General features: G+C 43.0%; 1 protein-coding gene across 6 annotated transcripts in view; it reads right to left on the bottom strand.

Moving 5' to 3' along the window:
* large1 (LARGE xylosyl- and glucuronyltransferase 1) overlaps positions 1 to 25,517 on the bottom strand; it is a 491,278-nt gene that overhangs the window by 196,940 nt on the left and 268,821 nt on the right. For all 6 annotated transcript variants that reach the window (XM_043708946.1, XM_043708952.1, XM_043708949.1 and 3 more), the window contains 2 exons: positions 10,267 to 10,553; positions 3,196 to 3,278 (listed from right to left, as the gene is read on the bottom strand). In XM_043708946.1, coding sequence (XP_043564881.1) covers positions 3,196 to 3,278; positions 10,267 to 10,553 — 370 coding nt within the window. The remainder of the gene's footprint in view (positions 1 to 3,195; positions 3,279 to 10,266; positions 10,554 to 25,517) is intronic.

Below are 25,517 nucleotides of genomic sequence, written 5' to 3'. Positions count from 1 at the left end.
TTTTCTGAACTGACTCTAGTGTGTAATAGCTGCAATTTTTCTCTTCTGCTCTGCCTGTGTGCTGGCAACATGTCTCTAATTTGTGTTTGGCCACATTTCTCACATCAACACTAATTCAAAGATCTCTCCTCCAATGCTGCCTTGTGTAAACTGGTTAAGAAAAAAAGCATTACTGATATTGAAGGAGGTTTGAAGATCTAAGCGATAAGATCCTTGTCCCACTTGACATCACACTCAGCTTAGGCAATCGAACATAGGTTTGAGTTCCACCCAGGTATCTCAGAATATAATCCAGATTTATACTGTAGTACTGCACTGAGGGAATGCTGTACTGCCAGAGGTGCTGTTATAAGATGATAAATTAGGTTGAGGTCTCGTCTCGCCCCGTGCAGGAGTGTAAATGTTCCTATATGCTATTTGAAGGGAAGTAGAGGAGTTCTCCCTGTAGCTCTCACAGATATTTATCCCTTAAACAGTAGAATGAAACAGATTATCTGGACATGTTCAAGTTACTATGTATAGTTACTATATTTGCTCTGTGCAAATTGATTGTTATGCTTCCAATCTTACAACAGTGATGACACCTCATGTGAAGAACACTAGAATAGCTGGATCTAAAGAAAGGTGCTATATAAATGGAATTTCGAGTCATATAGTCACACAGCATGGAAACAGACCCTATGACCATAATTCCAAAGTAAACTAGTCACACCTGCCTGCTCTTGATCCATATCGTTACAAACATTTTTCATTCATATACTTCGCCAAATTTCTTTTAAATGTTGTAACTGTCCCTGCATCCATCACTTCCTCTGGCAGCTCATTCCACACACAAACCACTCTGTAAAATACATTGCCCCCTCATCTTTTTTAAATCTTGCTCCTCTCACCCTAGTCTTGAAATCCCCCACCCTAGAGAAAAGATACCTGTTATTCACCTCACCTCTACCCCTCATGATTTTATAAACCTCGATAAGGTCACCTGCAACTTCCTTCGCCCCAGTGAAAAATGTCCCAGCCTTTCTTTATATCTCAAACTCTCTACTCCCGACAACACCCTGGTAAATCTCTTCTGAACCCTCTCCAGTTTAATAATCTCCTTCCTATAACAGGGTGACCAGAAAAGCACACAGTACTCCAGATGAGACCTCACCAACATCCTGTAACCTCAACATGATGTGCCAACTCCTCTATCAAAGGCCTGAGCAATGAAGGCAAGTGTGCTAAACTTCTTATTAACCACCCTATCTGTACATGACGCAAACTCCAAAGAATTATGTACCTGAGCCCCAAGGTCCCTCTGTTCTGCAACACTACCCAAGGTCCTCCCAATAATTGTAAAAGTATGGTCCTTTTTTGTTTTCCCAAAATGCAGTACATCACATTTATCCAAATTAAACTCCATCTGCCACTCCTCAACCCATTGACCCAACTGAATTTAGTTTTTGACTTTCTAAAACAGAAAATATAAGGTCTCTCACACCTGGAACGGTGTTACCTAGGGTTACCAAGCTATAATCTTGGTGTGAAACAGAAAATGGAAGGTGTAATGGAGGAAAACAAAATATCTCTAGATGAATGAATATGGAGGGACTAGCTAGAACCTATGTGCATTTAATGCCTTTAATTCTGTGTGAGATAAATTTAATACTGAGAGAAAGTGAGGACTGCAGATGCAGGAGAGTCAGAGTCGGAAAGGGTGGCGCCGGAAAAGCACAGCAGGTCAGGCAGCATCTGTGGAGAGTCAACATTTTGGGCATAAACCCTTCATCGGGAATGCGGAGGGGGAAGGGTGCTGAGAAATAAATAGGGGAGTGAAGGTGGGACTCGGAGAAAGGTGGATGCGGATGGGGGGAGTAATTGTAATAGGTCGGTGGGGAGGGTGGAGCAGACAAGTGGGAAGGAAGATGGACAGTAAGGACTGTATAGCTGGTGGAACTATTAGCTATATCAAAGATTGGAGGTACTGTTGTGTCAGGTAATGGTTCTGAAAAGATTTAAGACTGCAATAACCTCTGCCCAATCTGATAATGTCATACACGGTCAACTGGGGAAATTGAGAAGATAATGCTAGGTCTTGTTATGCAGACAGATATCTAAGTCTTCTGACAGCCTCAGTGACAATTTCTAACTAGCTAATGTAACTTGTATCTAATTGTAAACGCAATCACTGGTGGTTTTCCCTCTACCATTGCAAACCAAATAGGCCCTTAGACCCAGTCAAATGAAAGAGAAATAATGGCAGCATCCTGCTACTCACAGGTACCACATGGTGATCAGCAGTGGGCATCGTAGCTCAATACTGCAATGAGTATTAGCATTCTGCTGGACATGTGGGAACTACAAAAGGATGACCCTTAGAATGCAGGGGCTGGTAGGGTGCAAAGTGAGGACAAGGCAAATCCTGTTGATATTCTGGAGAGAAGGCGTGAGGGTAGAAGTTAGGTGAAAGGGTCAGAGATGTCTAAGGACCCTGTCAACCACAATGGGATGGAGGAGTAGGAAAATCTGCCCGAAGCACTGGGAGGTAGCACTATTGGAACAGATGTGGCAGAGATGGTGAAACTGGGAGAATGGAATGGAATCTCTGCAGGAAGTAGGATGTAAAGAAGTACAGGCCGACTGCCATATCCACGGGCCTGGTTACCACGGTTTCCCGTGGCCCAAACATATTACAGGGAACCTTCCAGAACCAGGTTTGCCGGGAAGGTACATTTCCCATTTAAATGAATGGGTTTGCGACTATCCACGGTTTTGGGCGTCCGCGATAGATCTTGGAATGTATCCCCTGCAAGTGCGGGGGAGGACTACAAGTAACTGTGGGAGTCAGCAGGTATGTAAGGGATTTTGGTGGCTAGCCTATTACAAACAGAGAAGTCAAGGAAGGCAAGGGAAGACTCAGTTGGACGAGGTGAAAGTGAGAAAAGGATGGAAATTATGAGGAAAATGATATATCTTTTATAATTCCAAGAACTGGAAGCAGCACCAATGATAACATTGATGTATTGGAGACAGGCCCCAAGAAAGACTCAAAGAATGAAGTTCCACATACTTGCCACCGTGCCACCCACTATTGGGACCCAGGCAGGTTATGTTGAGCTACATCTCTGACTTGGAGCAAGTGAGAAGAGTTAAAGGAGGAAGTGTTCAAGGTGAGTGAAGGTTATTTGTAAATAGAGCTCAGAGCATACATACCGGTGAAACAGAACGGATTTTACGAGTGTCACAACATCGCGGCTTGCATTGTATCCTGCACACACAATGGCAATGTGGATTGTCTGTTTAAAAAGAAAACCGAAAAGACAATTATATTTTCAAATGGTCAAACACAGCTTTTCACCAATTTTCTTCTGAGGGAGCTGGCCCTTGATGGGGCTTCGTTTGTGTTATTGATAGCCCCCAATGTTTGGGCTCAGACAGCCAGCATTTTCAGGCAGTTCAACTGCTGTAGGCATCATAGTCAACGGCAATTCTCTTCCCAGCTAATTATCTGCACTCTTAGAATCCAAACAGTGTGGAAACAGGGCACTTGATACGTCAGGTCCCCACTAACTTCCTGAAGAGCATTTTACCTCAGACTCACCCCTCTACCCTATAATCCTGCCTTTCCATGGCTAATCCACTTAGCCTGCACGTCCCTGGACACTATGGGCAATTTAGTGTGGTCAATTGACCTAACCTGCTCATCTTTGGACTGTGGGGAGGAACCAGAGCACCAGGAGGAAACCCACGTGGGTTGAGAGAAGAATCTTTAAACTCCACACAGACAGGGTTGAGTTGAACCCAGTCCCTGGCGCTGTGAGGCAGCAGTGTTAACCACTGAGCCACCGTGCCATCTAATACTTAACACTTCCAGTTTTCATTTCTATCACTGAGCAGCAATTAAGATCAGGAAAATGGAGGGATTTTACTCCTCACTAGCTCCAAAGGTGATAAAGCCAAATGTACTTTGCCAACTACTGCACTAACTATGAACAATAAGATATGTCTTGGTGGATAACCAGGTGATATCTATACTCAAAGCTAATGGGCAGAATTTCAAAAACACATGATCTTTTTTGTCATTTGGAATCTGGTACCGCTACATTAAAAATCAGGACAAGACTTGAGGACAAAATAGGAAGCAGAGGGTCAGAGTAAATCAAAGTTAATTTTGCTATGACTGAGAGAGCATTGGAACTGGCTCCCTCTCTGATCAATGCAGGTTGGATCTTTTTCTCAGTAAGCTTTCTAATCAGGAGATAGAATCCCAATCAATAAGTTGCTCTTTTGTACTTTTGAAGCACTGCACCTTGGAAGGATGGGACTCAGATTTTGGCCAAACAAATTCCGTGGGCTGAATTTTAACTCTCTGTGGAATGGATTTTAACTCCAAATGCTTTTGGATGAAATGGAATATAGCCAGCAGTTTTCAATTATTTCCACTACTGTGGTAAAAGATCACAACATATCATTGTTGTTTGGGAACTTAGGTTCTGAAGAAGAGGATTTTAGATTTTAGTTTAGTGAAGGAAAGAAAGGCATTTTTGAACAGTGAATTAAAAACAAAAATTACAGGTAGTTCTTCGATAACGATTGTTGCGCTCTTGTGCAACCCCACATTAAAGAAAAACATCGCACTTTCAAAACAGCCTTAAAGTGCTGGTGATGTAATTGCGTTACAGACCAACACATCTTTTAAAAGTTTGCACTTCAAAAAGTGTTCCCCAATTCGCCAAACATATTACAGTGAATTTACGTTAACGAAATGTGTGTCAGAGCACAATGACCTGTACAAGATGTCAAGTGATATTAGACAAATGACCAGCAAATCACCCAGGGAGATCATGGCGAAGGTGTTTGCTGAGGTGAATTTTACAACCCAGAGATAGAGGTCGGAAGCAGGTTTATTTAGAGGTAAGAGGAACGTACCAGAAGTGGGAGCTGGGGGTTGTCCGGAGTTGGTCAGAATAAAAAATCTCCAGAAGGACAAGGCAGTGGGGTTGTGAGAGAGTAGGACGTGCTCTTGTTGAAGATTAGTTTGGGAAACCTATGTTGCCCAGTGAGTGAGCTATATTTGTTTTAAGGATCTTGGCTAGAGATATTAACTAAAGAAAACAGCATTGAGTGAATGCACAAAATGTTCAGAAAAAGAAGCTGATTGGGGCCAAGCCTCCTTATTAAAAAGTTTTAGTATTGAGGCGGGGGACTGAACCTTATGCTTCTGTAGTTAAGTCTGAGTTCGGTCAAGCTTTTTGGACAGATCTCCAGTGCAGAGCTGAAGGGGTTCACTGGCCGTAACTTATCAAATTCACTCCATGAACTATCTACCTTGCCCCTATGGTATCCCTCACATTTGATTCCAGCCCCATCCACAAAATAACTTGCCCTTCAGTGGACTTCTCCTGAATACTGGCATCCCTTTAGCTCGCCTCAAGAATATTTGCAGCAAATATCCGAGAGGGGGAATATGGCACGACAATTCTCCCACTGGGACACGGAGTCAGAGAGACATATAGCTCAGAACTTTTGGTCCAACTTGTCCATACCGACCAGATATCCTAACCTAACCTAGTCGCATTTGCCAGTACTTGGCCCACATCCCTCTAAGGACTCTGGATCAGTGGTGCTGGAAGAGCACAGCAATTCAGGCAGCATCCGAGGACAGGCAAAATCGACGTTTCGGGCAAAAGCCCTTCATCAGGAATAAAGGCAGAGAGCCTGAAGCGTGGAGAGATAAGCTAGAGGGGGGGGGGGGGGGGGAGAGAGTAGCATAGAGTACAATAGGTCAGTGGGGAAGGAGATGAACGTGATAGGTCAGGGAGGAGAGGGTGGAGTGGATAGGTGGAAAAGAAGCTGGGCAGGTCGGACAAGTCCGGACAGGTCAGGGGACCGAGTTTCTGGAGGTTAGAAGCTAGGATGAGGTGGGGGAAGGGGAAATGAGGAAACTGTTAAAATCCACATTAATGCCCTGGGGTTGAAGTGTTCCGAGGCAGAAGATGAGGCGTTCTTCCTCCAGGCGTCTGGTGGTGAGGGAGCGGTGGTGAAGGAGGCCCAGGACCTCCATGTCCTCGGCAGAGTGGGAGGGGGATTTGAAATGTTGGGCCACGGGGCGGTTTGGTTGATTGGTGCGGGTGTCCCGGAGTTGTTCCCTAAAGCGCTCTGCTAGGAGGTGCCCAGTCTCCCCAATGTAGAGGAGACCGCATCGGGAGCAACGGGTACAATAGATGATATTAGTGGATGTGCAGGTAAAGCTTTGATGGATGTGGAAGGCTCCTTTAGGGCCTTGGATAGAGGTGCGGGAGGAGGTGTGGGCGCAGGTTTTACAGTTCCTGCGGTGGCAGGGGAATGTGCCAGGATGGGAGGGTGGGTCGTAGGGGGGCGGGGACCTGACCAGGTAGTCACGGATGGAACGGTCTTTGCGGAAGGCGGAGAGGGGTGGGGAGGGAAATATATCCCTGGTGGTGGGGTCTGTTTGGAGGTGGCGGAAATGTCGGCGGATGATTTGGTTTATGCGAAGGTTGGTAGGGTGGAAGGTGAGCACCAGGGGCGTTCTGTCCTTGTTGCGGTTGGAGGGGTTGGGTCTGAGGGCGGAGGTGCGGGATGTGGACGAGATGCGTTGGAGGGCATCTTTAAGCACGTGGGAAGGGAAATTGCGGTCTCTAAAGAAGGAGGCCATCTCTAAACCCTTCCTATTCATACAACCATCCAGATGCCTTTTAAGTGCTGTAATTATACCAGCCTCCACCAATTCCTCTGGCAGCTTATTCAATACACATACCACTCTCTGAGTGAAAAAGTTACCCCTTAGAGGTCCCTTGTAAATTTTTCCCCTCTCACCCTAAACCTATGCCCTCTAGTTCTGGACTCCCCCAGCTTAGGGAAAAGACCTTGTCTTTTACCCTATCCATGCCCCTCATGATTTTATAAACCTCTATAGGGTCACCCCTCAGCCTCCGACACTCCAGGAAAAACAGGCCCAGCCTGTTCAGCCTCTCCCGATAGCTCAAACCCTCTAACCCTGGCAACATCCTTGTAAATCCTTTCTGAACCCTTTCAAGTATCACAACGCCCTTCCGGTAGGAAGGAAACCAGAATTGCACACAATATTCCAACAGTGGCCTGACCAATGTCCTGTACAGCCACAACATGACCTCCCAACTCCTGTACCCAATACTCTGACCAATAATGATTGAGATGGTGACACCAAGGAGGGATATCCTCTTCCCAGAGGATTGGCAAAGGAGGACACATCACCCAACCCTGGTCCAAAATTGCCACCCAGGTCCGTGTGGTCTCCAGCAGTGCCAAAGGTATGTCCTTCTTTGCTGCACTCTTCTCTCTGCCACCTCGCACCCGCTCTATCTCCGCTCCCTGCCTCCCACCAAGGCTCAAGCTCTCCCACTCAAACTCTTGCCCGCAACATCTTCCCTCCCTCAGTCTCACCTGTCCCGACCTTCCGGCAGGTGTTCAGCGCTTCCCACTCGCTTTGTCGGGGCGTCTCGCCACCTTTCACCCTCCCCTCACCAGTGCCAACAGCTGTACCACCCATCCACCTCCGTCTTAATCAATCCCTTCCTTTTTTTCCCCCATTACAGGAGAAGACAGTCCTTAACAGGGCAGAGCGAGCCTGCATGGAGGATGGAGTGCCGGACATGGGGCTCCTCTCCCACCACAAGGAGAGATTCCTGTTCCTTGCAGGAGAAGGCTGGCACTGCTCCTGTGAGGATGCTGAGACATCCACTTCCTGATGGAGCAAGTTCCACTGCACCTCTCACAGTAAGCCCACTGTCAGTACCAACTCTAAACATTGGCGGTCACACCTTCTCCCTTGTGTGTTGCACACGTTCATGGTGAAATGGCTGGCTCCCCCAGAAGCCACATGTTCCAGCGTGGGGCATCACTTCACATCCACACAGGATGGACCACAGAGGACCTGTTCCACCATCTGGTGCATGCAGAGCAATGGCTCCAGCTAATACATCTAACCCCTTGTCTTCCAACCTCCATCTTCTTTCCTGGGCTCTGAGTCTAAAACAGTGAATGAGTTGGTCAGGTGATTCCTGATGCAGGGAGGTGTTAAACAAACAAATGCATTGTGATGGCCAGAGATGAAGTGCCCCACAAGTTTGTGTCCTGTAAGGTGCAAGGGTCTGTGTGTAATGTTCTTTCTCTGTAAAAACTGTCCCTGCCCATTCTGAGGGTGCCCACAAACCATTTTCCTTGCTCATTGTGCACTTTCAATTTCCAGCACAATGGAAGGGGACAGTGAGCACACTCTAAGTGTACCACCACTCTGCCCCTCATCGACCTGAGGCCATGCAAATCTCCGCTGCATACTGCTGAGCTGCACCAAGTCTCATTCACCTGTCAGTCCCACAATCACTGAACTGTAGTGGCTCCCAGAGTTTCACCCTGTATAAGATTCTGGTTACTTGGCCAACTTCCATCTTCATTGGGTCTCTTAATGTTTCACGCTAAACACTCTTCTGAAATGCTCACCTCCACTGCTAGCTATTATATACTGTTAGGAATAAAGAGGGGATTAGATGGCCTAGTGGTATTATCACAGAACTGTTAATCCAGAGACCCAGATAAGATTCTAGAGACCTGGGTTCATTTCATATCAGGACAGATGGTGGAATTTGAATTTAATTTTAATAGAAACCTAAGAGTGTAATGATGACCATGTATCCATTGCCATTGGTGGAAAACCCATCTGGTTCACTAATGTCCTTCAGGGAAGGAAACTGCCATTCTTACTCGAGACCCACAGCAATGTCGTCGACTCTTAACTAGCCTCTGGGATGGGCAAAAATGATAGCCTGGCATGTGCCACCCTTATCCCATGAATTAATTTTTAAAAAAAACACATGTTCGCACAGAAGATAACTTGCCTTACTCAACTTCACCAGAACGAAGTATTTGTGGAAAAGTGGACAAGTTGTTTGATCTGTGGATAAGCAAGGTGTGCAAGCTTGGTCCAAGACAATAATCTATATATGGATTCTTTGAAGAACAATGGGTAATTTGAATGCATTTTGAGCGTATGCCAATCTGACATGGGATTGGTTTCAATGGCTGTCAAATGTTAAAAACTTATGGATTAATGCACTGCATTCTAAATGGCAGAACCATCAAGGGATCTTTGTTCCAAAAGGCGATCAGGTTGTACACTGCTTTTGTCCATTGGGTAGTACAAGTATAAAATAAGATCTGATTTCAGGGGTGAGTATGCTTTTGAAACGAAGCCCTGCGATACCAATGATAAGGTCACTAATGTAGAGTGTTGTCAGGGGTTTGAGGAGCCTCCCACACACTGTCTGTATGATGTGAATTAGTTTGGGTAGACATTTTGGGATATGTCCATTAGACGTCCAGTGAAAGACAACAGAAAGAAGTGGAACTTATCATTTCCTGTTCACATCATATTCAAGTCTAATGCTGCAAGTTGGTACTGAGGTTCCTCTGGTCACTGCCCTCAAAAGCAGCTTTCAGGGACTTTTTGCATTAAAATCTATTCTTCATGTAACCTCTGTTCTTAACTGCCTGCTACTTCTGTATAATCATCTTGCTGTTTAACTATCTGGCTATTCATCTTAGTCTGAATCAAACGTAAGAACTGACATTTACCACTTTTTGCAACAGGCATGCAGGGATATGTCATTTTTTTACATGGATTTTACCATTTTAGGGGCAATTGTGAGTTTGTAGATATTATCAAACTCATGACACACGTAAAGGTGAAGGGTACAGGTTGAGGAGACTTAACCCGTTCTGCAAACCGCCCTTTTTGCCATAGAATACGTGAGGAAAAGACTTGAAGTTATATTAAAATGTCATCTCCCTTGAGTCAGTCCAACTTATAATTGCGAGAATGCACAATAGCAACATTGAGCTGGGAGAGATGGTCAGACAGAGATAGAAATAAAGTCAGACAATTGGATTGTTGAAATATCATTGTGCTGGCAGGTATCAGATTGCGGTGATAAACAAAACAAATGTTCATTCTTCACCATGCAATTGTGGCAGGCTTTTAAATATGAAGCCTTTACACATTTTATATGAAAATAGAAAAAAGTATCAAGCAGTAGGGAATACTGGGGAAAGCATGGAAGTGGGAATACTTTGCATTATTCTGACAAAGAGCTGGTGCAGAGATGATAAGCCAAATCAACTCCATGTGTGTTGTAAATGTTTATCTGTTTTTTGATTACAATCAGGAAAAATTATCGAGAGAGGTGGACTCAAGGGGGGAGAACTAAATTCAGAAGCAGAATTAATTACCTCACACTTTTCCACGGTGGGTCTTCTGCCACATTCTGAACTATTCCACGCCAATGCATGCACCACCTCGTTGTCCCCTGTGCCTTCCTCCGTGGAATAGCTCTTGGAATGGTTCCTATGGTGATGGACCCGGCTCTGGGCCAGGCTGAGCTGCTTACGAAGGGCCTGGTTTTCCTCCTCTACCTCTCGCATCCGCACTTCCAGGGATTCCCGCTCTCTCTGGTTGAACACGTACCGTGGGCTGTTTGCCGGGGCTTCGTAGGGAGACAACGAAACCGGCTTCTCATCTGCAAGAGGACGGACACCAGTTAAGGTCACAGCAACGAATACTTAGCCATTGCACATTCCTCTCAGACAGGGCTGACCTACAAGTATGCGTGAAGAACCTATTTGACTTAAATTGAGTTGCCATCCCCGGGGGATTCAGCAGTGGGTAGCACTCTTCTTTTCTTTTCATTTAATTTTGAAAAAAAATTGACTTGATTTATTATTGTCACATGTACCTAAGTACAGTGAAAGGTTTTGTATACCGTGTACCACAGGCCTATCATACCATACAACAAATCATAGAACAGAGCAAGGAATGAAAAGTTACAGCTCCAGAGCAGGAGAACCACAAGCAAGATCAACATTAGATTTGAAATTTGAGAGATCTGTTCAGAAGCCTAATAACAGCAGGTAAGAAGCTGGTCTTGAGCCTGTTGGTCCATGTGTTTAAGCTTTTGTATTTTCTGCCCGATGGAAGAGATTATAACCAGGGTGGGAGGTGATGTTGGCTGCTTTTCCAAGGCATCCAGAGTAATACAAGGATCGGAGGTCAGGTCCAGCTGAGATTAATGGGATGGAAAGCCTTGCTGCTAGTCAGGATCCAACCTTGGTTCAATCTGATAGATATCTACAAAATTACAAGTTGATTCGGGCAGCATAGTGGTTCAGTGGTTAGCACTGCTGCCTCACAGCGCCAGGGACCCAGGTTCGATTCCAGCCTCAGCGACTGCCTGTGTGGAGTGTGCACATTCTCCCCGTGTCTGCATGTGTTTCCTTTGGGTGCTCCGGTTTCCTCCCACAGTCCAAAGATGTGCAGGTTAGGGTGGATTGGCCATACTAAATTGCCCATTGTTTAGGGTAAGGAAATGGGCCTGGGTGGGTTACACTTCGGAGAGTGGGTGTGGACCTGTTGGGCTGAATGGCGTATTTCCACACTGTCGGGATTTTATTCTATGAATGGACAGAATAGATAGTTCTAGTTTTCTTCCCAGGGTAGCAATGTCAATTCCTGGGGGACATAGGTTTAAGGTGAAAGGAGATAAGTTTGAAGGAGATGTGAGAATTAAGTTTTTTTTTAAACACAGAAGGTGGTAAGTGTCTGCAATGTGCTGCCACAGGAGGTGGTGGAGGCAGATACTATAGCAATGTTTAAGATGCACCTTGTCAGGTGTATGGAGTAGGCAGAGACTAGAGGGTTACAGACCACATAGTTTATGAAGGCACAGTCTTAGTGGGACAAAGGGGTTGTTTCTGTGCTATACTGTTGGGCTGAATAGGCGCTGTGTGGGCGGCACGGTGGCACAGTGGTTAGCACTGCTGCCTCACAGCGCCAGAGACCCGGGTTCATTTCCCGACTCAGGCGACTGTCTGTGGGGAGTTTGCACATTCTCCCCGTGTCTGCGTGTCCAAAGATGTGCACGTCAGGTGAATTGGCCATGCTAAATTGCCCGTAGTGTTAGGTAAAGGGGTAAATGTAGGGGAATGGGTGGGTTACGCTTCGGCGGTAGGTGTGGACTTGTTGGGCCGAAGGGCCTGTTTCCACACTGTAAGTAATCTAATCTGTTCTTTATTCACTGCAGTTAACAGAATCAGAGAATGGCGCAGTACAGCAGGAAGTCTTTGGCTAATTATGCTTCTTGGTTCACTAATTGCTATGCCTTTGCCCTTTCCCCATCTCCCTGTATCCCTTCAGTTAGTTATCTAGTTTCCTTTCCAACATTTCCATAAATCTCATTTAACTACCCTTTCAGGCAGAATGATCACAATTATTATTGAGTAAAAGATGGCCTCTTCATCTCACCTTCATACATGAAAAGAAAATGCTCGGTAGAATTGTGACAACATAGCCACTGGCTGACAATAAACGGAAGCAGGTTGGGAAACGGGTTGAGGGGAGATGATGGTTTAGATAAATATCATTGGATAAATCATCCAGCAGCCCAGCCTAAAACTGTGAGTACAAGAGTTCAAAACCAATTATGGCAGTTAGCAAAACTATGGCATTTACAAAAATTGGTCAAGTATACATTTACTTAAAATTAAATGGATTAATAGTTCCAGAATTGAAAGGCTAGTCTCCATAATGGTGACACAATCATTGTCATAAAAACACATCTTGTTCATTTTAGGGAAGGGTCCTTCACTGGTTTGACTAATGTTCTGACATTAGACTCACAGTAATGTGGTTGACTCCGAACTGCTTTCTGACATGGCCTAGCAAGTCTCTCATTTGCACCATAAGAACTAGGAGCAGGAGTAGGCCATCTGGCCCATCGAGATCATGGCTGATCTCTTTGTGGAGTCCCCAGTATTCCAGGTGTGGCCTCACCAGCACCCTATACAGCTGCAGCGTAACCTTCCTATTTTTAAACTCTATCCCTCTAGCAATGAAGGACGATATTCCATTTGTCAACATTTCCATTTCCCAAACTGCTCCACAAATGTTGAACCTGAACTGCAGCAGTTCAAGGTGGCCGCTCATTTTCACGGTTGCAAAGGCAGCTGGGAAAGGATGAGAAATATTGGCCTTACCAGAGACACCATGAAAGAAGCAAAAACAAAACTCGCTCTTTCAGAGAAACATTTTAGCAAGAAACTTAAACAAATTCCAGTGTAAGTATGTGTTCTTATATGCAGATATTACAGACAGTAATAACTGTTAAAAGGATTTAAGTAAATTCCATAAAGCAAATGCCAAAACAGAAAGTATTTTAGTCAGCCTCTGGGTACTTTCCATGCAGACACCACCACTGTTTCCTACCGCCATGAAATTTCAGCCCTTATCAGCTGTCTGGCATTCATCCTTTGAAATACCATTTTAACTCAATCATATTATAGCAATTCTAGGACAATGTCTCATTATTCATTACTAAATCTAATATGGCCTGTTCCCTTGTTGGCTCTAGACATATTGTTGCAGAAAGCTGTGTTGAGCACTCTCAAGAAGTTCACTACCTTTATAACATGTACAGTCTGCTGATCTCAATCTATACAAAAGTTAAAATATCTAATTAAAACCATTCCAGCCTCGGTGACTTTATAATGCCAGCAGTGTACGATTTTAATGTCCTTTCTATAATAAGACTTCCAAAACTACAGTGATCCAACTGTGACCAAACTGATACTTTGCATAAATTCATTGTTACTTCTTTAATTACTTACTTTACAGACCTTGTAAATTTAAATTTTTGTCACATCAAGAGGCCACGGAGTTAGAAATTTTAAGAGGCTGCAGGCTAAAGCAACTCAACACACTTCAGTCAAAAATTCCCGATTTTGCATCGTGATGGAAAGGATTTTGAAGACGGGGAAAGGTGGCTGTCTGGTGAAATCAAACAGGCTAAAACAACATGTATTTTTTGGAATATCAACCTGTTCAGACAAGTTATGACGCATCTCTGGGGTAGGCAGATTCAAGTCCAGATTTTCTATACCACAAAGACCCTTATGACCCACATCTATAATTACAATAATTTCTGGCTAAGGTCAATCTCTGAATTAACATTTAAAAGCAGTCATTATCACTTTGCTTCTTATAAGAGCGTATTACAACTAATTGGATGCCACGTTTTCTTCATTACAATGGTTACTACACTTTAGAAACACTACAGTGGTTGCAATCTCTTTGGAAAGTTTTAAAATCATGAACTGTGCTTAGAAGTGCAAAAGTCTTCCTTTCCGTTCAGTGTTTTGGATTGAATTCACAGAATCATAGAATTTTACAGGAGACCAAAAGAGCCACTCAGCTAGTCCCACTCTCCAGCTCTATCTCCATTAACCTTTAACTTAATCATTTTCCAACATATATCCCACTCTCTCCTGAAACCTCCTCCACTACTCTCCCAAATAGCACATTTCAAATCCTAACAACTCTCTGAGTAAAAAGGTTTCTCCTCATCTCACTCCTAGCTCTCTTGCTGACAGTATTGAAATTTTGACCCCCTAGATACTGACACACCGACTAGTGGAAACAGAATAACCTACTTTACCCTGTCAAAATTATTCATTACTTTGAACACCTCAATAAGGTCACTTCTCAATCTTCCCTGCTTCAAGGATATTAAGCCCAATCCTTTTTGTTTTAATCTTTCCTTGTATCTAAAATCCCTCATTCTTGGTATCATTCCAGTTAATCCAGGGCACTTTCTCCAGGGTTTTAATTCCTTGCTTAAATAAAGTGCTCAGAACTGAACACAATACTCCAAATGTGGTCTGACCAATGGTTTGTACTTGTATAGCATCACTTCCTTCCTTTTATACTCTCTGCCTTTATTTATAAACCCAAGAATCCTATCAGCCTTCTTAACAAATATTTCAATTTGCCTGGCCATCTTCAGAGAAACATGTATATGAACATCGAGGCCCCTCTGCTCCTATACTCCTCTCTAAGTCATACCATTGACCCGGCGTTGTCTCTCTATGTTTCTTCTACCAAAATACATGGCCTCACATTTCTCTGTATTGAAATTCGTCTGCCAGGTCTCTGCCCATTTGGTCAACTTGTCAATGTCTCGTTAGCAGTGAGACACAAGCAAATCGAAGTCACTTAGCTTCTGACATCAAATGCGTACCATTTCTTAAGTGTTCAACTCTATAAGGAGTAATAGTCATCACTACGCCCACTCAAGTGACTTTTCCCTGTCGCCTAGATCTTCTGGATAAAGGGAGTGAAAAGTTAGCCGCGTTGGATCACCGTTGAATTGCATTAAGGTCTACTGAACAGCTACATAGAAGTGTCAGGGCAATACCATGGAATTGAGTTTCACTGCCATGTCAAGACTGAATAGCTTTTGAGCACACACTGGAGAGCTATCCCACAGCTCCGGTTATGATGCTCAGGCAGGAGGAGGGTGCTTTTTAAAAATGACTTACCCGTGTTTGAACCTTAAGGGTTACTCTGTGTTGCAGTAATGTTATTAGATTGTTAATCAAGAGACCTTCAGCTGAGTGGCTTGCTCTTGCAATTTTAGAGGGTAGTTAAGTGTCAAGCACAGCGACTGGTGTTCCATAGAGGCCAGACCAGGGAGAGTTAAGAGTCTGCTTCTCTATAAGGCGTTGGTGAACCAGCGAGATGTTCACGACAGTCAGGGGCTGTCTGTCACCATTACTGATTGGCTTACAGCTTAAGATTTTAATTAGTTGAACTTCAACTTGATCAGCCACCATTGTGGAATTTGAACCTGCGTCTCCAAAACATGAGCCTGACCCTCTTGAATCACTAATGAGGGGTGACTTGATTGAAGCATATAAGATCTTGGAAGGTTTTGACAGGGTGGACGTGGGGAGGACGTTTCTTTTCATGGAACAGGCCAAAGCTAAGTGGCACGTTTTCAAATTAACAGGTGCCCCTTGGGGACAAAAACGAGAGAAAGTCTGATCTCTAAGGTTACCAATTTTGGAATTCTCCACCTCTGAAGGCAGTGGAGAGGGGCTCATTGAATATTTTTAAGATAGAAGTAGATAGATTCTTGCAAGGGAGGGGAGTCAAGGGTCATCAGGGTAGATAGGAGTGTAGAGTTCAAAACACACACCACTACATCTTAATGAATGGTGGAAACTGGCTCAAGGGGCTGAATGTTTGTTTCTACTTTGTGGGGCAGCACGGTGGCTCAGTGGTTAGCACTGCTGCCTCACAGCACCAGGGACCTGGTTCGATTCCTGCCTTGGGTGACTGTCTGTGTGGAGTTTGAACTTTCTTCCTGTGTCCGTGTGGGTTTCCTCCCACAATCTAAAGATGTGCAGGTTAGGTGGATTGGCCATGCTAAATTGCCTATAGTGTCAGGTCCATTAGGGAAATGGGTTCTGGGTGGGTTACTCTTTGGAGAGTCGGTGTGGACTTGTTGGGCCAAAGGGCCTGTTTCCACACTGTAGGGAATTTAATCTCATCTTTATATGAATCGCTCATGATATCCTAACTGTCTTCCCTGTGAAATGGCCAAGAAAGCCTTCAGCCTGCAGTTTGCCACCATTTACTCAATGAATGCACATATGGCTTGACATGAACAAGTTAAATAAAAAAAGCAACACCTATGTTCATGCTTCTTTGGATCTGAAATGCTCCAGGTCTTTGACTGGAAGCTGCAGTGACCTCCTTGTCAAAATGATTGCTCTAATCCATATCAATGGTCCTTCTACAATAGCCTTCTTTTGCATCTCCGCTGCCTCCCCATATCAGTCACTGAGAAATGAAATGTCACGTCTCATGATGTAATGAATATTGGAACACCTTGATTGTCATCAGTCTTTTGTTCATTCACCTATCCAGCTCATTCACTCTGACATATCACTGCTCAGTTTTCATTGAGGCTTGTAGGCAAGAACTGACAGAAGATAGGCAGCTGTCAAAGAATGTTCATCATGTAGTTCAAAACACATTAACTGAAGATAGCGTGACATTTCATGGCTGGGAATCCTGTGTGGCAATCAGGCTGCATGCTATGTTCGACACACATTCTCTTGTTGACATTGTGCTATTGCTAGTGCCCTTGACTTTCCAGCTGGTACAGTTGTTAGAAATTATGTTTTTAAAAGTCTCTGTTAAAAATGACTTTATGACTTTTCGAAAAGCAACAAGTTATACTTTCACAGAACTGCAAAGTAAAATCCAGCCTTTTTTTTCACTTTAGATCCGAAGTTCCTGAATTGTGATCATACATTATGAACATCAAAATTCTAAGCTTTGGACTTTTTAATCTTCCCTGGATAACACTGTCTGTCAATCATTCCTTAAATGTTAACCTGGAGATAGTGAGGACTGCAGATGCTGGAAATCAGAGTGGCTAAAGAGTGGAGCTGGAAAATGCACAGCAGGTCAAGCAGTGTCCGAGGAGGAGGGGAGTCGACATTTCAGGTTGGAACCTTTCGCCGGGATTGCCAAATGCCAAACTCCCATGGTAACATCAGTTTTTTTCAGAAATTTGACATCTAGTTTTGAAATTTTCCTTGATTAATTTAAAGAGTAGCTTCATCTCTTATGGCTCAGTGGTTAACACTGCTGCCTCTCAGCACCAGGGACCCTGATTGGATTCCAGCCTCGGGTGACTGTCTGTGTGGGGTTCCTCTGGGTGCTCTGGTTTCCTCCCACTATCCAAAGATGTGCAGAATGGATTGGCCATACTAAATTGCCCATAGTGGGCAGGGATGTGCAGGCTGGGTGGATTATCCATGGGAAAGGCAGGGTTATAGGGATAGGGTAGGAGTTGGGTCTGGATGGGATGCTGTTCGGACGATTGATGTGGACTTGATGGGCCAAATGGCCTGCTTCTGCACTGTGGGGATTCTATGATCACATTCCTGTATATCAGTTTGAAATAACTGAGTGCTGTGGATTCTTCTGGGGCACCCCTAATGGGCAACTAGTAACAAGGTAATTCTTTTACACCAATTCATTAGGACATACCAAACATGGTGATTTGAATTTGATGCTATCTTTCCAATGCTCCTTGATAGTGCAGACGATAAGCTGAAGATGTAAATTGTTTTAATCAAAAGCTATTGATTATTTGAATATTTGTGACATAACGTTTGAACCATGATCCAATTGTATTTCCTCAAGCAATCTGTACTTCATTAAAAAAAAGAACTAATTTTTACACTATCACTTCCATTTTGATTTTTCCCACAGGCACCCAGAAAATTGTGAAAACATTCACAACCTTCACAAGATATTGATTCACACTTCTGGTGTTTGGTAGTGGTCCTAACCCAAGCTAGGAACTCACTTTCAAAAGCTGGTACCTGAATTAAATGTGCAGGTTTAATTGATGGTTCGGATTTCCCCACACCCTGAGAGTATGCCATTTCTGGCAAAATTTAATCAAACCTTTATGTAATCCTGGCCAATAACTTTTTTTTCTCTTATTTTGGCCTGCATTTTCCTAATACCTAATTAACCAGCCACTGGAATTTTGAAATCACTCATAAAATTTGAGACTTAGATGGAAATACCACCTGATGGACTACTGCTCATTTCTCATTGGTTAACATTTGAGATAGACTCCATTTTCTTATTAAAACAGTTGTCTTTTAAATAATAACACAGGTATTGGTTCTGGTTCAGTGTCTTAGTGTTCGATACAGAGTTATAGAGTTTGATATCGAGTTCGATACAGCTCTCTCAACTGAGGATCCATTTGCGACACTTCTACTAAAGGTGATGGCCCTATTTTTCCTTTTTGTTTTACTTTGAGTTTCAAAAATATTGTAAGATCAGAATTTTCACATCACCGCCCACTGCATAGATTTATTCTGCCTAATCCTATGAGCCTGAGCTCTCATCAGGAAACAATGCAGGATGTTCCTTTTGTAGCACCTCAGTTTCTTTCACATCCGGTTGTTCTGATATTCTCAAAGAAGCCAATGTTTTGGAACCAACCAGGTCATTCCCCAAGGGAAAAAACATTCATCCTTTGAATAGAGATTTGTTGCAACTACATCTTCTCCATTTCGTAATTCACTGCATGAGCCAACTTCAAATAACGGGAAAAGTCTGTAACCTCTGTGTATGCAGCCAGTTACAATTTTCTTTTTCATTAGCCCCTCTGGGACACAAACTGTACCATTATCCGCTTTCAGGTGGGTAGCACAGAGGCTCGTGTTTAGCACTGCTTTTACAGCGCCAGGGACCTGGGGTCAATTCCACCCTCGGTTTGCGTGGAGTTTGCACATTCTCCCTGTGTCTGTGTGGGTTTCTGCTGTGTGCCCTGGTTTCCTCCCACAGTCCAAAGATGTACAGGTCAGGTGGATTGCCCGTGCGAAGTTGGCCACAGTTGAAAATTGTTGGGCTGGAAAGGCACAGCAGGTCAGGCATCACCCGAGGAGCAGGAGAGTCAACATTTTGGGCATAAGCTCTTCATTAGGCAGTGCCGGGTGAGGGTAGCTCATAGTGCCCAGGGATGTGCAGACAAGGTGGGTAAGCAATAGGAAAGACAGGGTTACAGGGAAAGGTTAGGGTGGTGGGTCTGAGTGGGATGCTTTTCAGAGGGTCGGTGTGGACTCGATGGGCTGAATGGCTTCTTCCACACTGTCAGGATTCTATGATCAGTGATCACTCTGCTTTCATGTTTCTAAATAGATTTACTGGGTTTCCTCCTTGAATAGTACGTTAAGGAAATATCTCTCCCTTTGAAATAAAAATATTCAGATCGCCTAGTGATTTGATTTACTTTAACAATAATCAAGGAAGAGACTTCTGGACTTTCCTGTGCCACCTCTCACTTTTTAGTAGGTTCTGAAGGATCACTCTTTGCTGGTACCATTGCTATGGTTTTAATACCTATTTCTTTCCAATTTTCTGAAGATTCCTGAGGTGATCTCTCTAGTCCTGCAGTAGGTCTCCCATTTAACTTCCAATAATTAATGGTAGTCTGCCCAGTCTCATTCCAGTGGAAGCATATTGTTTGTTTATTGCATGTTTAGATTCTAGCCTTTCTCCTTCATTATTTTGATGCCCTTCAGTTTATTATTTTTATCTTTGATTTAGGTAAAGATGACAACCTTTTTCCATCCCCAGACTTCCGGTTTCATTGTTGATCCATATGGGAATTTCATTTCCCTACGAGTGATTGTCTGGGTCAGATATCATAGGTACATGATAGAACTGCGACTTCACAGTTTTTTGATCCATCTAAATAAGTCTTAAATGTTACCAGATTACTATCTTGGAATTATTCCATAATCATGATTCCCCACCCATTCTCAAAGCTGTTCTCTAACTTCAGTGATCAAAATCATTGATCCCACAGCATTTCCTCTTTCTTTTGCAAATTCACAAATGGCTGGTTAGGTTTTGTTTCCATAGCTCGAAATTTTAACTGGTGTGCTTCAGCAACAAATTCATAACTATGCAGTATCTTAACAGCTTCATAGTCTGTAGACTCGTGACAACTTGGTGCATAGATTCATAGCTTTACCTAACAGGAAACTCTGTGACACTGAGGTCCAAGCATCTTTCGACTACTTCAGTGAAACAGCATTAACATCATTGCCTGCAAATGTACACATTCTTTGTAAATTTGTGGTTAAATCTAATCTGTTATTGAAATAAGATTAATCCTCTGAACTGCTACTTCTTCTTTCTTCATTTACTGTGACCTTTTCTTTAGTCTAAAATCATGAGGGGTATGGATAAGGTGTCTTTTCCATGACTAAGAGTCACATTTTTAAAGTGAAAGGAGAGAGATTGAGAAAAGACATGAGGAGCAAATTGTTTTAAGGGGTGGAAGCGGGCAGTTACAACTTTTAAAAGACACTTTCTAAGTGCGTGAATAAGAAAGGTTTGAAAGGATATGGGTCAAGCGCAAGCAGGTGGGACGAGTTTAATTTGGGATTATGTTCAACATGGACTGGTTGGACATGCTGTAAGACTCTATAATCATGTTGCCCAAGTTCTGTCTTTCTCTGGAGCTCCTTATTTTTCCCATTCCTTTTTTGTTCTTTTCTCCCCTAATTCACGCTTTTTAAAAAATGTATTCCCTTTCTTTTACCTGTAATTCTAGTTCTTTTTTTATTTCTAACTGAATCACAGATTCACAACCCTTCAGTCAAAGATTTCAAAGAAGCCACTTTACATCTTCTACTCCCAGAAATACCTTATCAGTAGCCAAAGCCATTTTGAAATCCCAAACCTTGTTATATTCCTCATAACAGCTCTTCTGTTTCTATGCTCAGCACAGGTGTGGCACAGTGGCTCAGTGGTTAGCACTACAGCCGGACAACGTCAGGGACCCGGGTTCGATTCCAGTCTCAAGCGACTGTCTATGTGGAGTTTGCACATTCTCTTCGTGTCTGTATGGGTTTCCTCCCACAATCCGAATATGTGCAGGTTAGGTGGATTAGCCATGCTAAATTGCCCATGGTGTTAGGTGCATTAGTCAAGGGAAATGTAGAGGGAATGGGTCTGGGTGGTTACTCTTCGGAGGGTTGGTATGGACTTGCTCGGCCGAAGAGCCTGTTTCCACATTGTGAGGAATCTAAGTCATTTCCAGGCACTCAGTCTTTAAAAATAGTCTCAGGTTTCCCTGACCCCAAAACTCAAAGAACTTTAGATTCCTGACAAATGAATTCCTGACCACAAAACCCAGCTTGATAGATCATTGTGTCTTTTTTCTGCTTACCATGAAGGACATTCACTGAACAAATTCACAAGAAGCTGCCAATGAACTTTGAACGAAAAAAAAATTTGTTGGAACACAAAACAAAAGAACACAAACTATAAAATTCTACATGAGAACTATTTGAAAGGTCTTGATATAGATATTTAAAAAACACCTATGGACACTCAAACCATAATACGAATGTCAACTCTACATTTATGCCAAATCTTCTTGGCCAACTGTAATCGCCAAAACCAATATCCTTTTTGGCAAACTTCTGAGTATCCATTTGATGCTTTTTCCTTCAATTAAAATCTCTACCCCAGACTTTTACACCAGACAATCTCAGGTTATTATTACTACTGAACATAGCTGTTTGAAGATATAAGCTTAAGAAACCTATCTCCTTAGAAACCTCCAAAGTCTTTTGCTTCAGGAGGTATCTTCTAAGCAATTTTGGACTTCTCCCTAACCCAGATTGTTTGAAGGCAATTGCTGACAAGCACATCTGCTGCAGTGGACCTGTTCTCTCTGGGAGAAAGAAACTGTGTGTGACTAACATCCCCCTCTGGTTTATAAAGCTCAAGGCATCAAATATCTCAGCAATTAACTCCATGGGGTGCTTCTGAGTCATTTAGTTAAAAAGCACTTTATTTGGAATGACATGTTTTAACCTCATTTTTAATAAAGACTTTCTGACCCTTTTTTAAAAAGAAAATCAGACCTTCACAGAACTGAAAACCAAAATTGATTTATTTCTCCTTTGGAATGTAAGCCCTTAAATGACAACAAAATATTATCTTTCAGCTCAGTAACATTAGCTTTGAACCACTGATTAATTTTATTCCTGATCTATCTTTATTCTTTTTCATAACCACCATAAAGCAATCTGAATTATGATCACTACCACTAAAGTGCTCCCCAGTTGATTACTTCCCCACCTGCCTAGTGTCCTTCCCTAAAACATAGGCTAAGAAACAGCCTCTCTTTTATTGGATTTGCTATGTTCCTTCTCCTGACTGCACTTTGAAAATTCTGGTGCCTGTGTGCCTTTCACATAATTATATCCCAGTTAACCTGAAGACAGTTGAGATTCCCAACTCTTGCTGGTCTATTGTTCCTGCAGACTTGCTTACAGGTTGGCTTTTGGTCTCCCTCTGACTGTTGAAACCACACAACCTCATTTTATGATCCTTCTACCAGCCCTCTTCACTGCTATAATTACCATTCTGACTTTTTTGTACCCATCTGTCAATCCTGTCTGAAAACCATGCAACTGGGAATATCGAGTGTCATTCCTGCCCTTTCTTCAGCCATTTCTCAGTTGTAGAAACATAATCTTAATCCCATTTGACAATTTGGACTGTCAGCACATCTGCCTTTTTCTCTCTAAACATCTTGCAATGAATTATAATATTACTTAACATGGCTAAATCCCCTCGTTGTCTATTTTCTAACCTTGGTTGACTCAGCCTTCTCAACACATTTACTAATTAGAAATTGAGCTGAAATTAACCAAATCAGGATTGAAACTGAGACCTCTCTGATCCAAATGGTTTACAGTCATAGAGATGTACAGCATGGAAACAGACCCTTCGATCCAACCCGTCCATGCCGACCAGATATCCCAACCCAACCAGATGAGCCAATGGGCTGAGAAGTGGCAGATGGAGTTTAATTCAGATAAATGCGAGGTGCTGCATTTTGGGAAAGCAAATCTTAGCAGGACTTATATTCTTAATGGTAAGGTCCTAGGGAGTGTTGCTGAACAAAGAGACCTTGGAGTGCAGGTTCATAGCTCCTTGAAAGTGGAGTCGCAGGTAGATAGGATAGTGAAGGCGGTGTTTCCTTTACTGGTCAGAGTATGGAGTACAGGAGTTGGGAGGTCATGTTGCTGCTGTACAGGACATTGGTTAGGCCACTGTTGGAATATTGCATGCAATTCTGGTCTCCTTCCTATCGGAAAGATGTTGTGAAACTTGAAAGGGTTCAGAAAAGATTTACAAGGATTTGCCAGGGTTAGAGGATTTGAGGTATTGGGAGAGTCTGAACAGGCTGGGGCTTTTCTCTCTGGAATATTGGAGGCTGAGGGGTGACCTTATAGAGGTTAACAAAATTATGAGGGGCATAGATAGGGTAAATAGGCAAAGGCTTTTCCCTGGGGTTGGGGAGTCCAGAACTAGAGGGCATAGGTTTAAGGTGATGGGGAAAGATATAAAAGAGACCTGCAGGGCAACCTTTTCACAGAGGGTCGTATGTGTATGGAATGAGCTGCCAGAGGATGTGGTGGAGGCTGGTACAACTGCAACATTTAAGACGCATTTGGATGGGTATATGAATAGGAAGGATTTGGAGGGATATGGGCTGGGTGCTGGCAGGTGGGACTAGATTGGGTTGGGATATCTGATCGGCATGGACGGGTTGGACCAAAGGGTCTGTTTCCATGCTGTACATCTCTATGACAGTGTCATAGGTCTAAGATTCTACAGCCACATCCTCACTGATTTTCCATCCAATAAAATGTCAGAAGCAGGGGTGTTTGCAAAAAATTGTACAAGACCATTTACAACTCTTCAGACAATGAAGCAGTATGGGTATGTATCTAGCAAGTGCTCGGCAGGTTTGAACTGCTGAATGGCGCACTGTTGCTGGGCTGAAATCCTGGAATGCCCTTTACGACCACTCTGGGTCATATCTACACCATGTGGACAATGGTGGTTCCTGAAGGCAGCTCACCATCTCTTGCATGGGGAATTAGCCAGGTGCAATAAAGGTTGGCCTTGAATGTTCAACAAAACCTGGTCATTCCTATCCTCCATAAACACAAGCAACATGCTCATATCCCACAGAAATCCAATTATGATGAACAACTATCAATCCATCATTCTCTTTAATGTCCCTCTCAGAATGCAAGCCTTCAATCCCATGTTCAATAAAATGTTGCTTTAACACAGCATATGTTGAGGGTCCTGAGGGTTCCCCTGGATATTAAGATATCATCGACTCTCATCTCCATACACAGAAACGGGCCATAACAATTTATCTAAGGCATTTACAATAGGTATCCAGCCTTCTTCATTTTAACCCCAGCATCCTATCCTTCCATCCCTTTCTCCCTCAAGCATTTATCTAGCTTCTCTTCAAGTGCTTCCATCATAGTCACCTTGACTATTTTCTTTCATTTCAAGATTCTAATCAGTCTCCTAGTAAAGGAAACATGTCTTCTCAAGTCTTTGTTGGATTGATTAGTGATGGTTTCATTTTGATACATTTGGCTCTAGGTTCACCTGCAAGTGGGAACACATTTGCTTTTCATACTCCATCAAAACACTTCATGGTCTTTTAAGAAATCTATCAGGTCGACCCACAGCCTCAGGTACATGTGTCCTACCAATAGAATAAGGCAAGCAATAAAAGAGATTTATGCTGAAAGATTTTTTTTTGAAAATGTCTTCATCATTGAGATGGAAGGAAACATGGCCCCAATTTGTCCTCGTACAAAGCAGCAGAGATAAATGATTAAATAATCTGGTGATGTTTCAAATACTGATCAGAAGGCAGTGACAACACAGAGCTCATTTGAAAGGGTCCAGGTTTAATATCACCTGATGTCACTGCTGAGAGTGCAGTATTCCCTCAGATTTTGTGCTGAAATGTCTGGAGGGATACTTGAAACTTCAAAGGAAAGAGTGTCACCACTGAACCAGAGATGACATTAGAATTAATGCACGATAAAAATACAATATATTTTATTCATCAAAAGTTAATTATGACTACGTGTCTTATCTGTGACAGAAATCTAATAAAGTACACTTTTATAATAAGACTCCATGATATTATTTCCTCCTATTGTTATAGAATAATTAAAATGAGATATACCACTTATAAACT

This window comes from Chiloscyllium plagiosum, chromosome 19 (genome assembly GCF_004010195.1).
Source record: "Chiloscyllium plagiosum isolate BGI_BamShark_2017 chromosome 19, ASM401019v2, whole genome shotgun sequence".
Taxonomy (NCBI): Eukaryota; Metazoa; Chordata; class Chondrichthyes; order Orectolobiformes; family Hemiscylliidae; genus Chiloscyllium; species Chiloscyllium plagiosum.
This window is presented reverse-complemented; position numbering and strand designations above follow the sequence as displayed.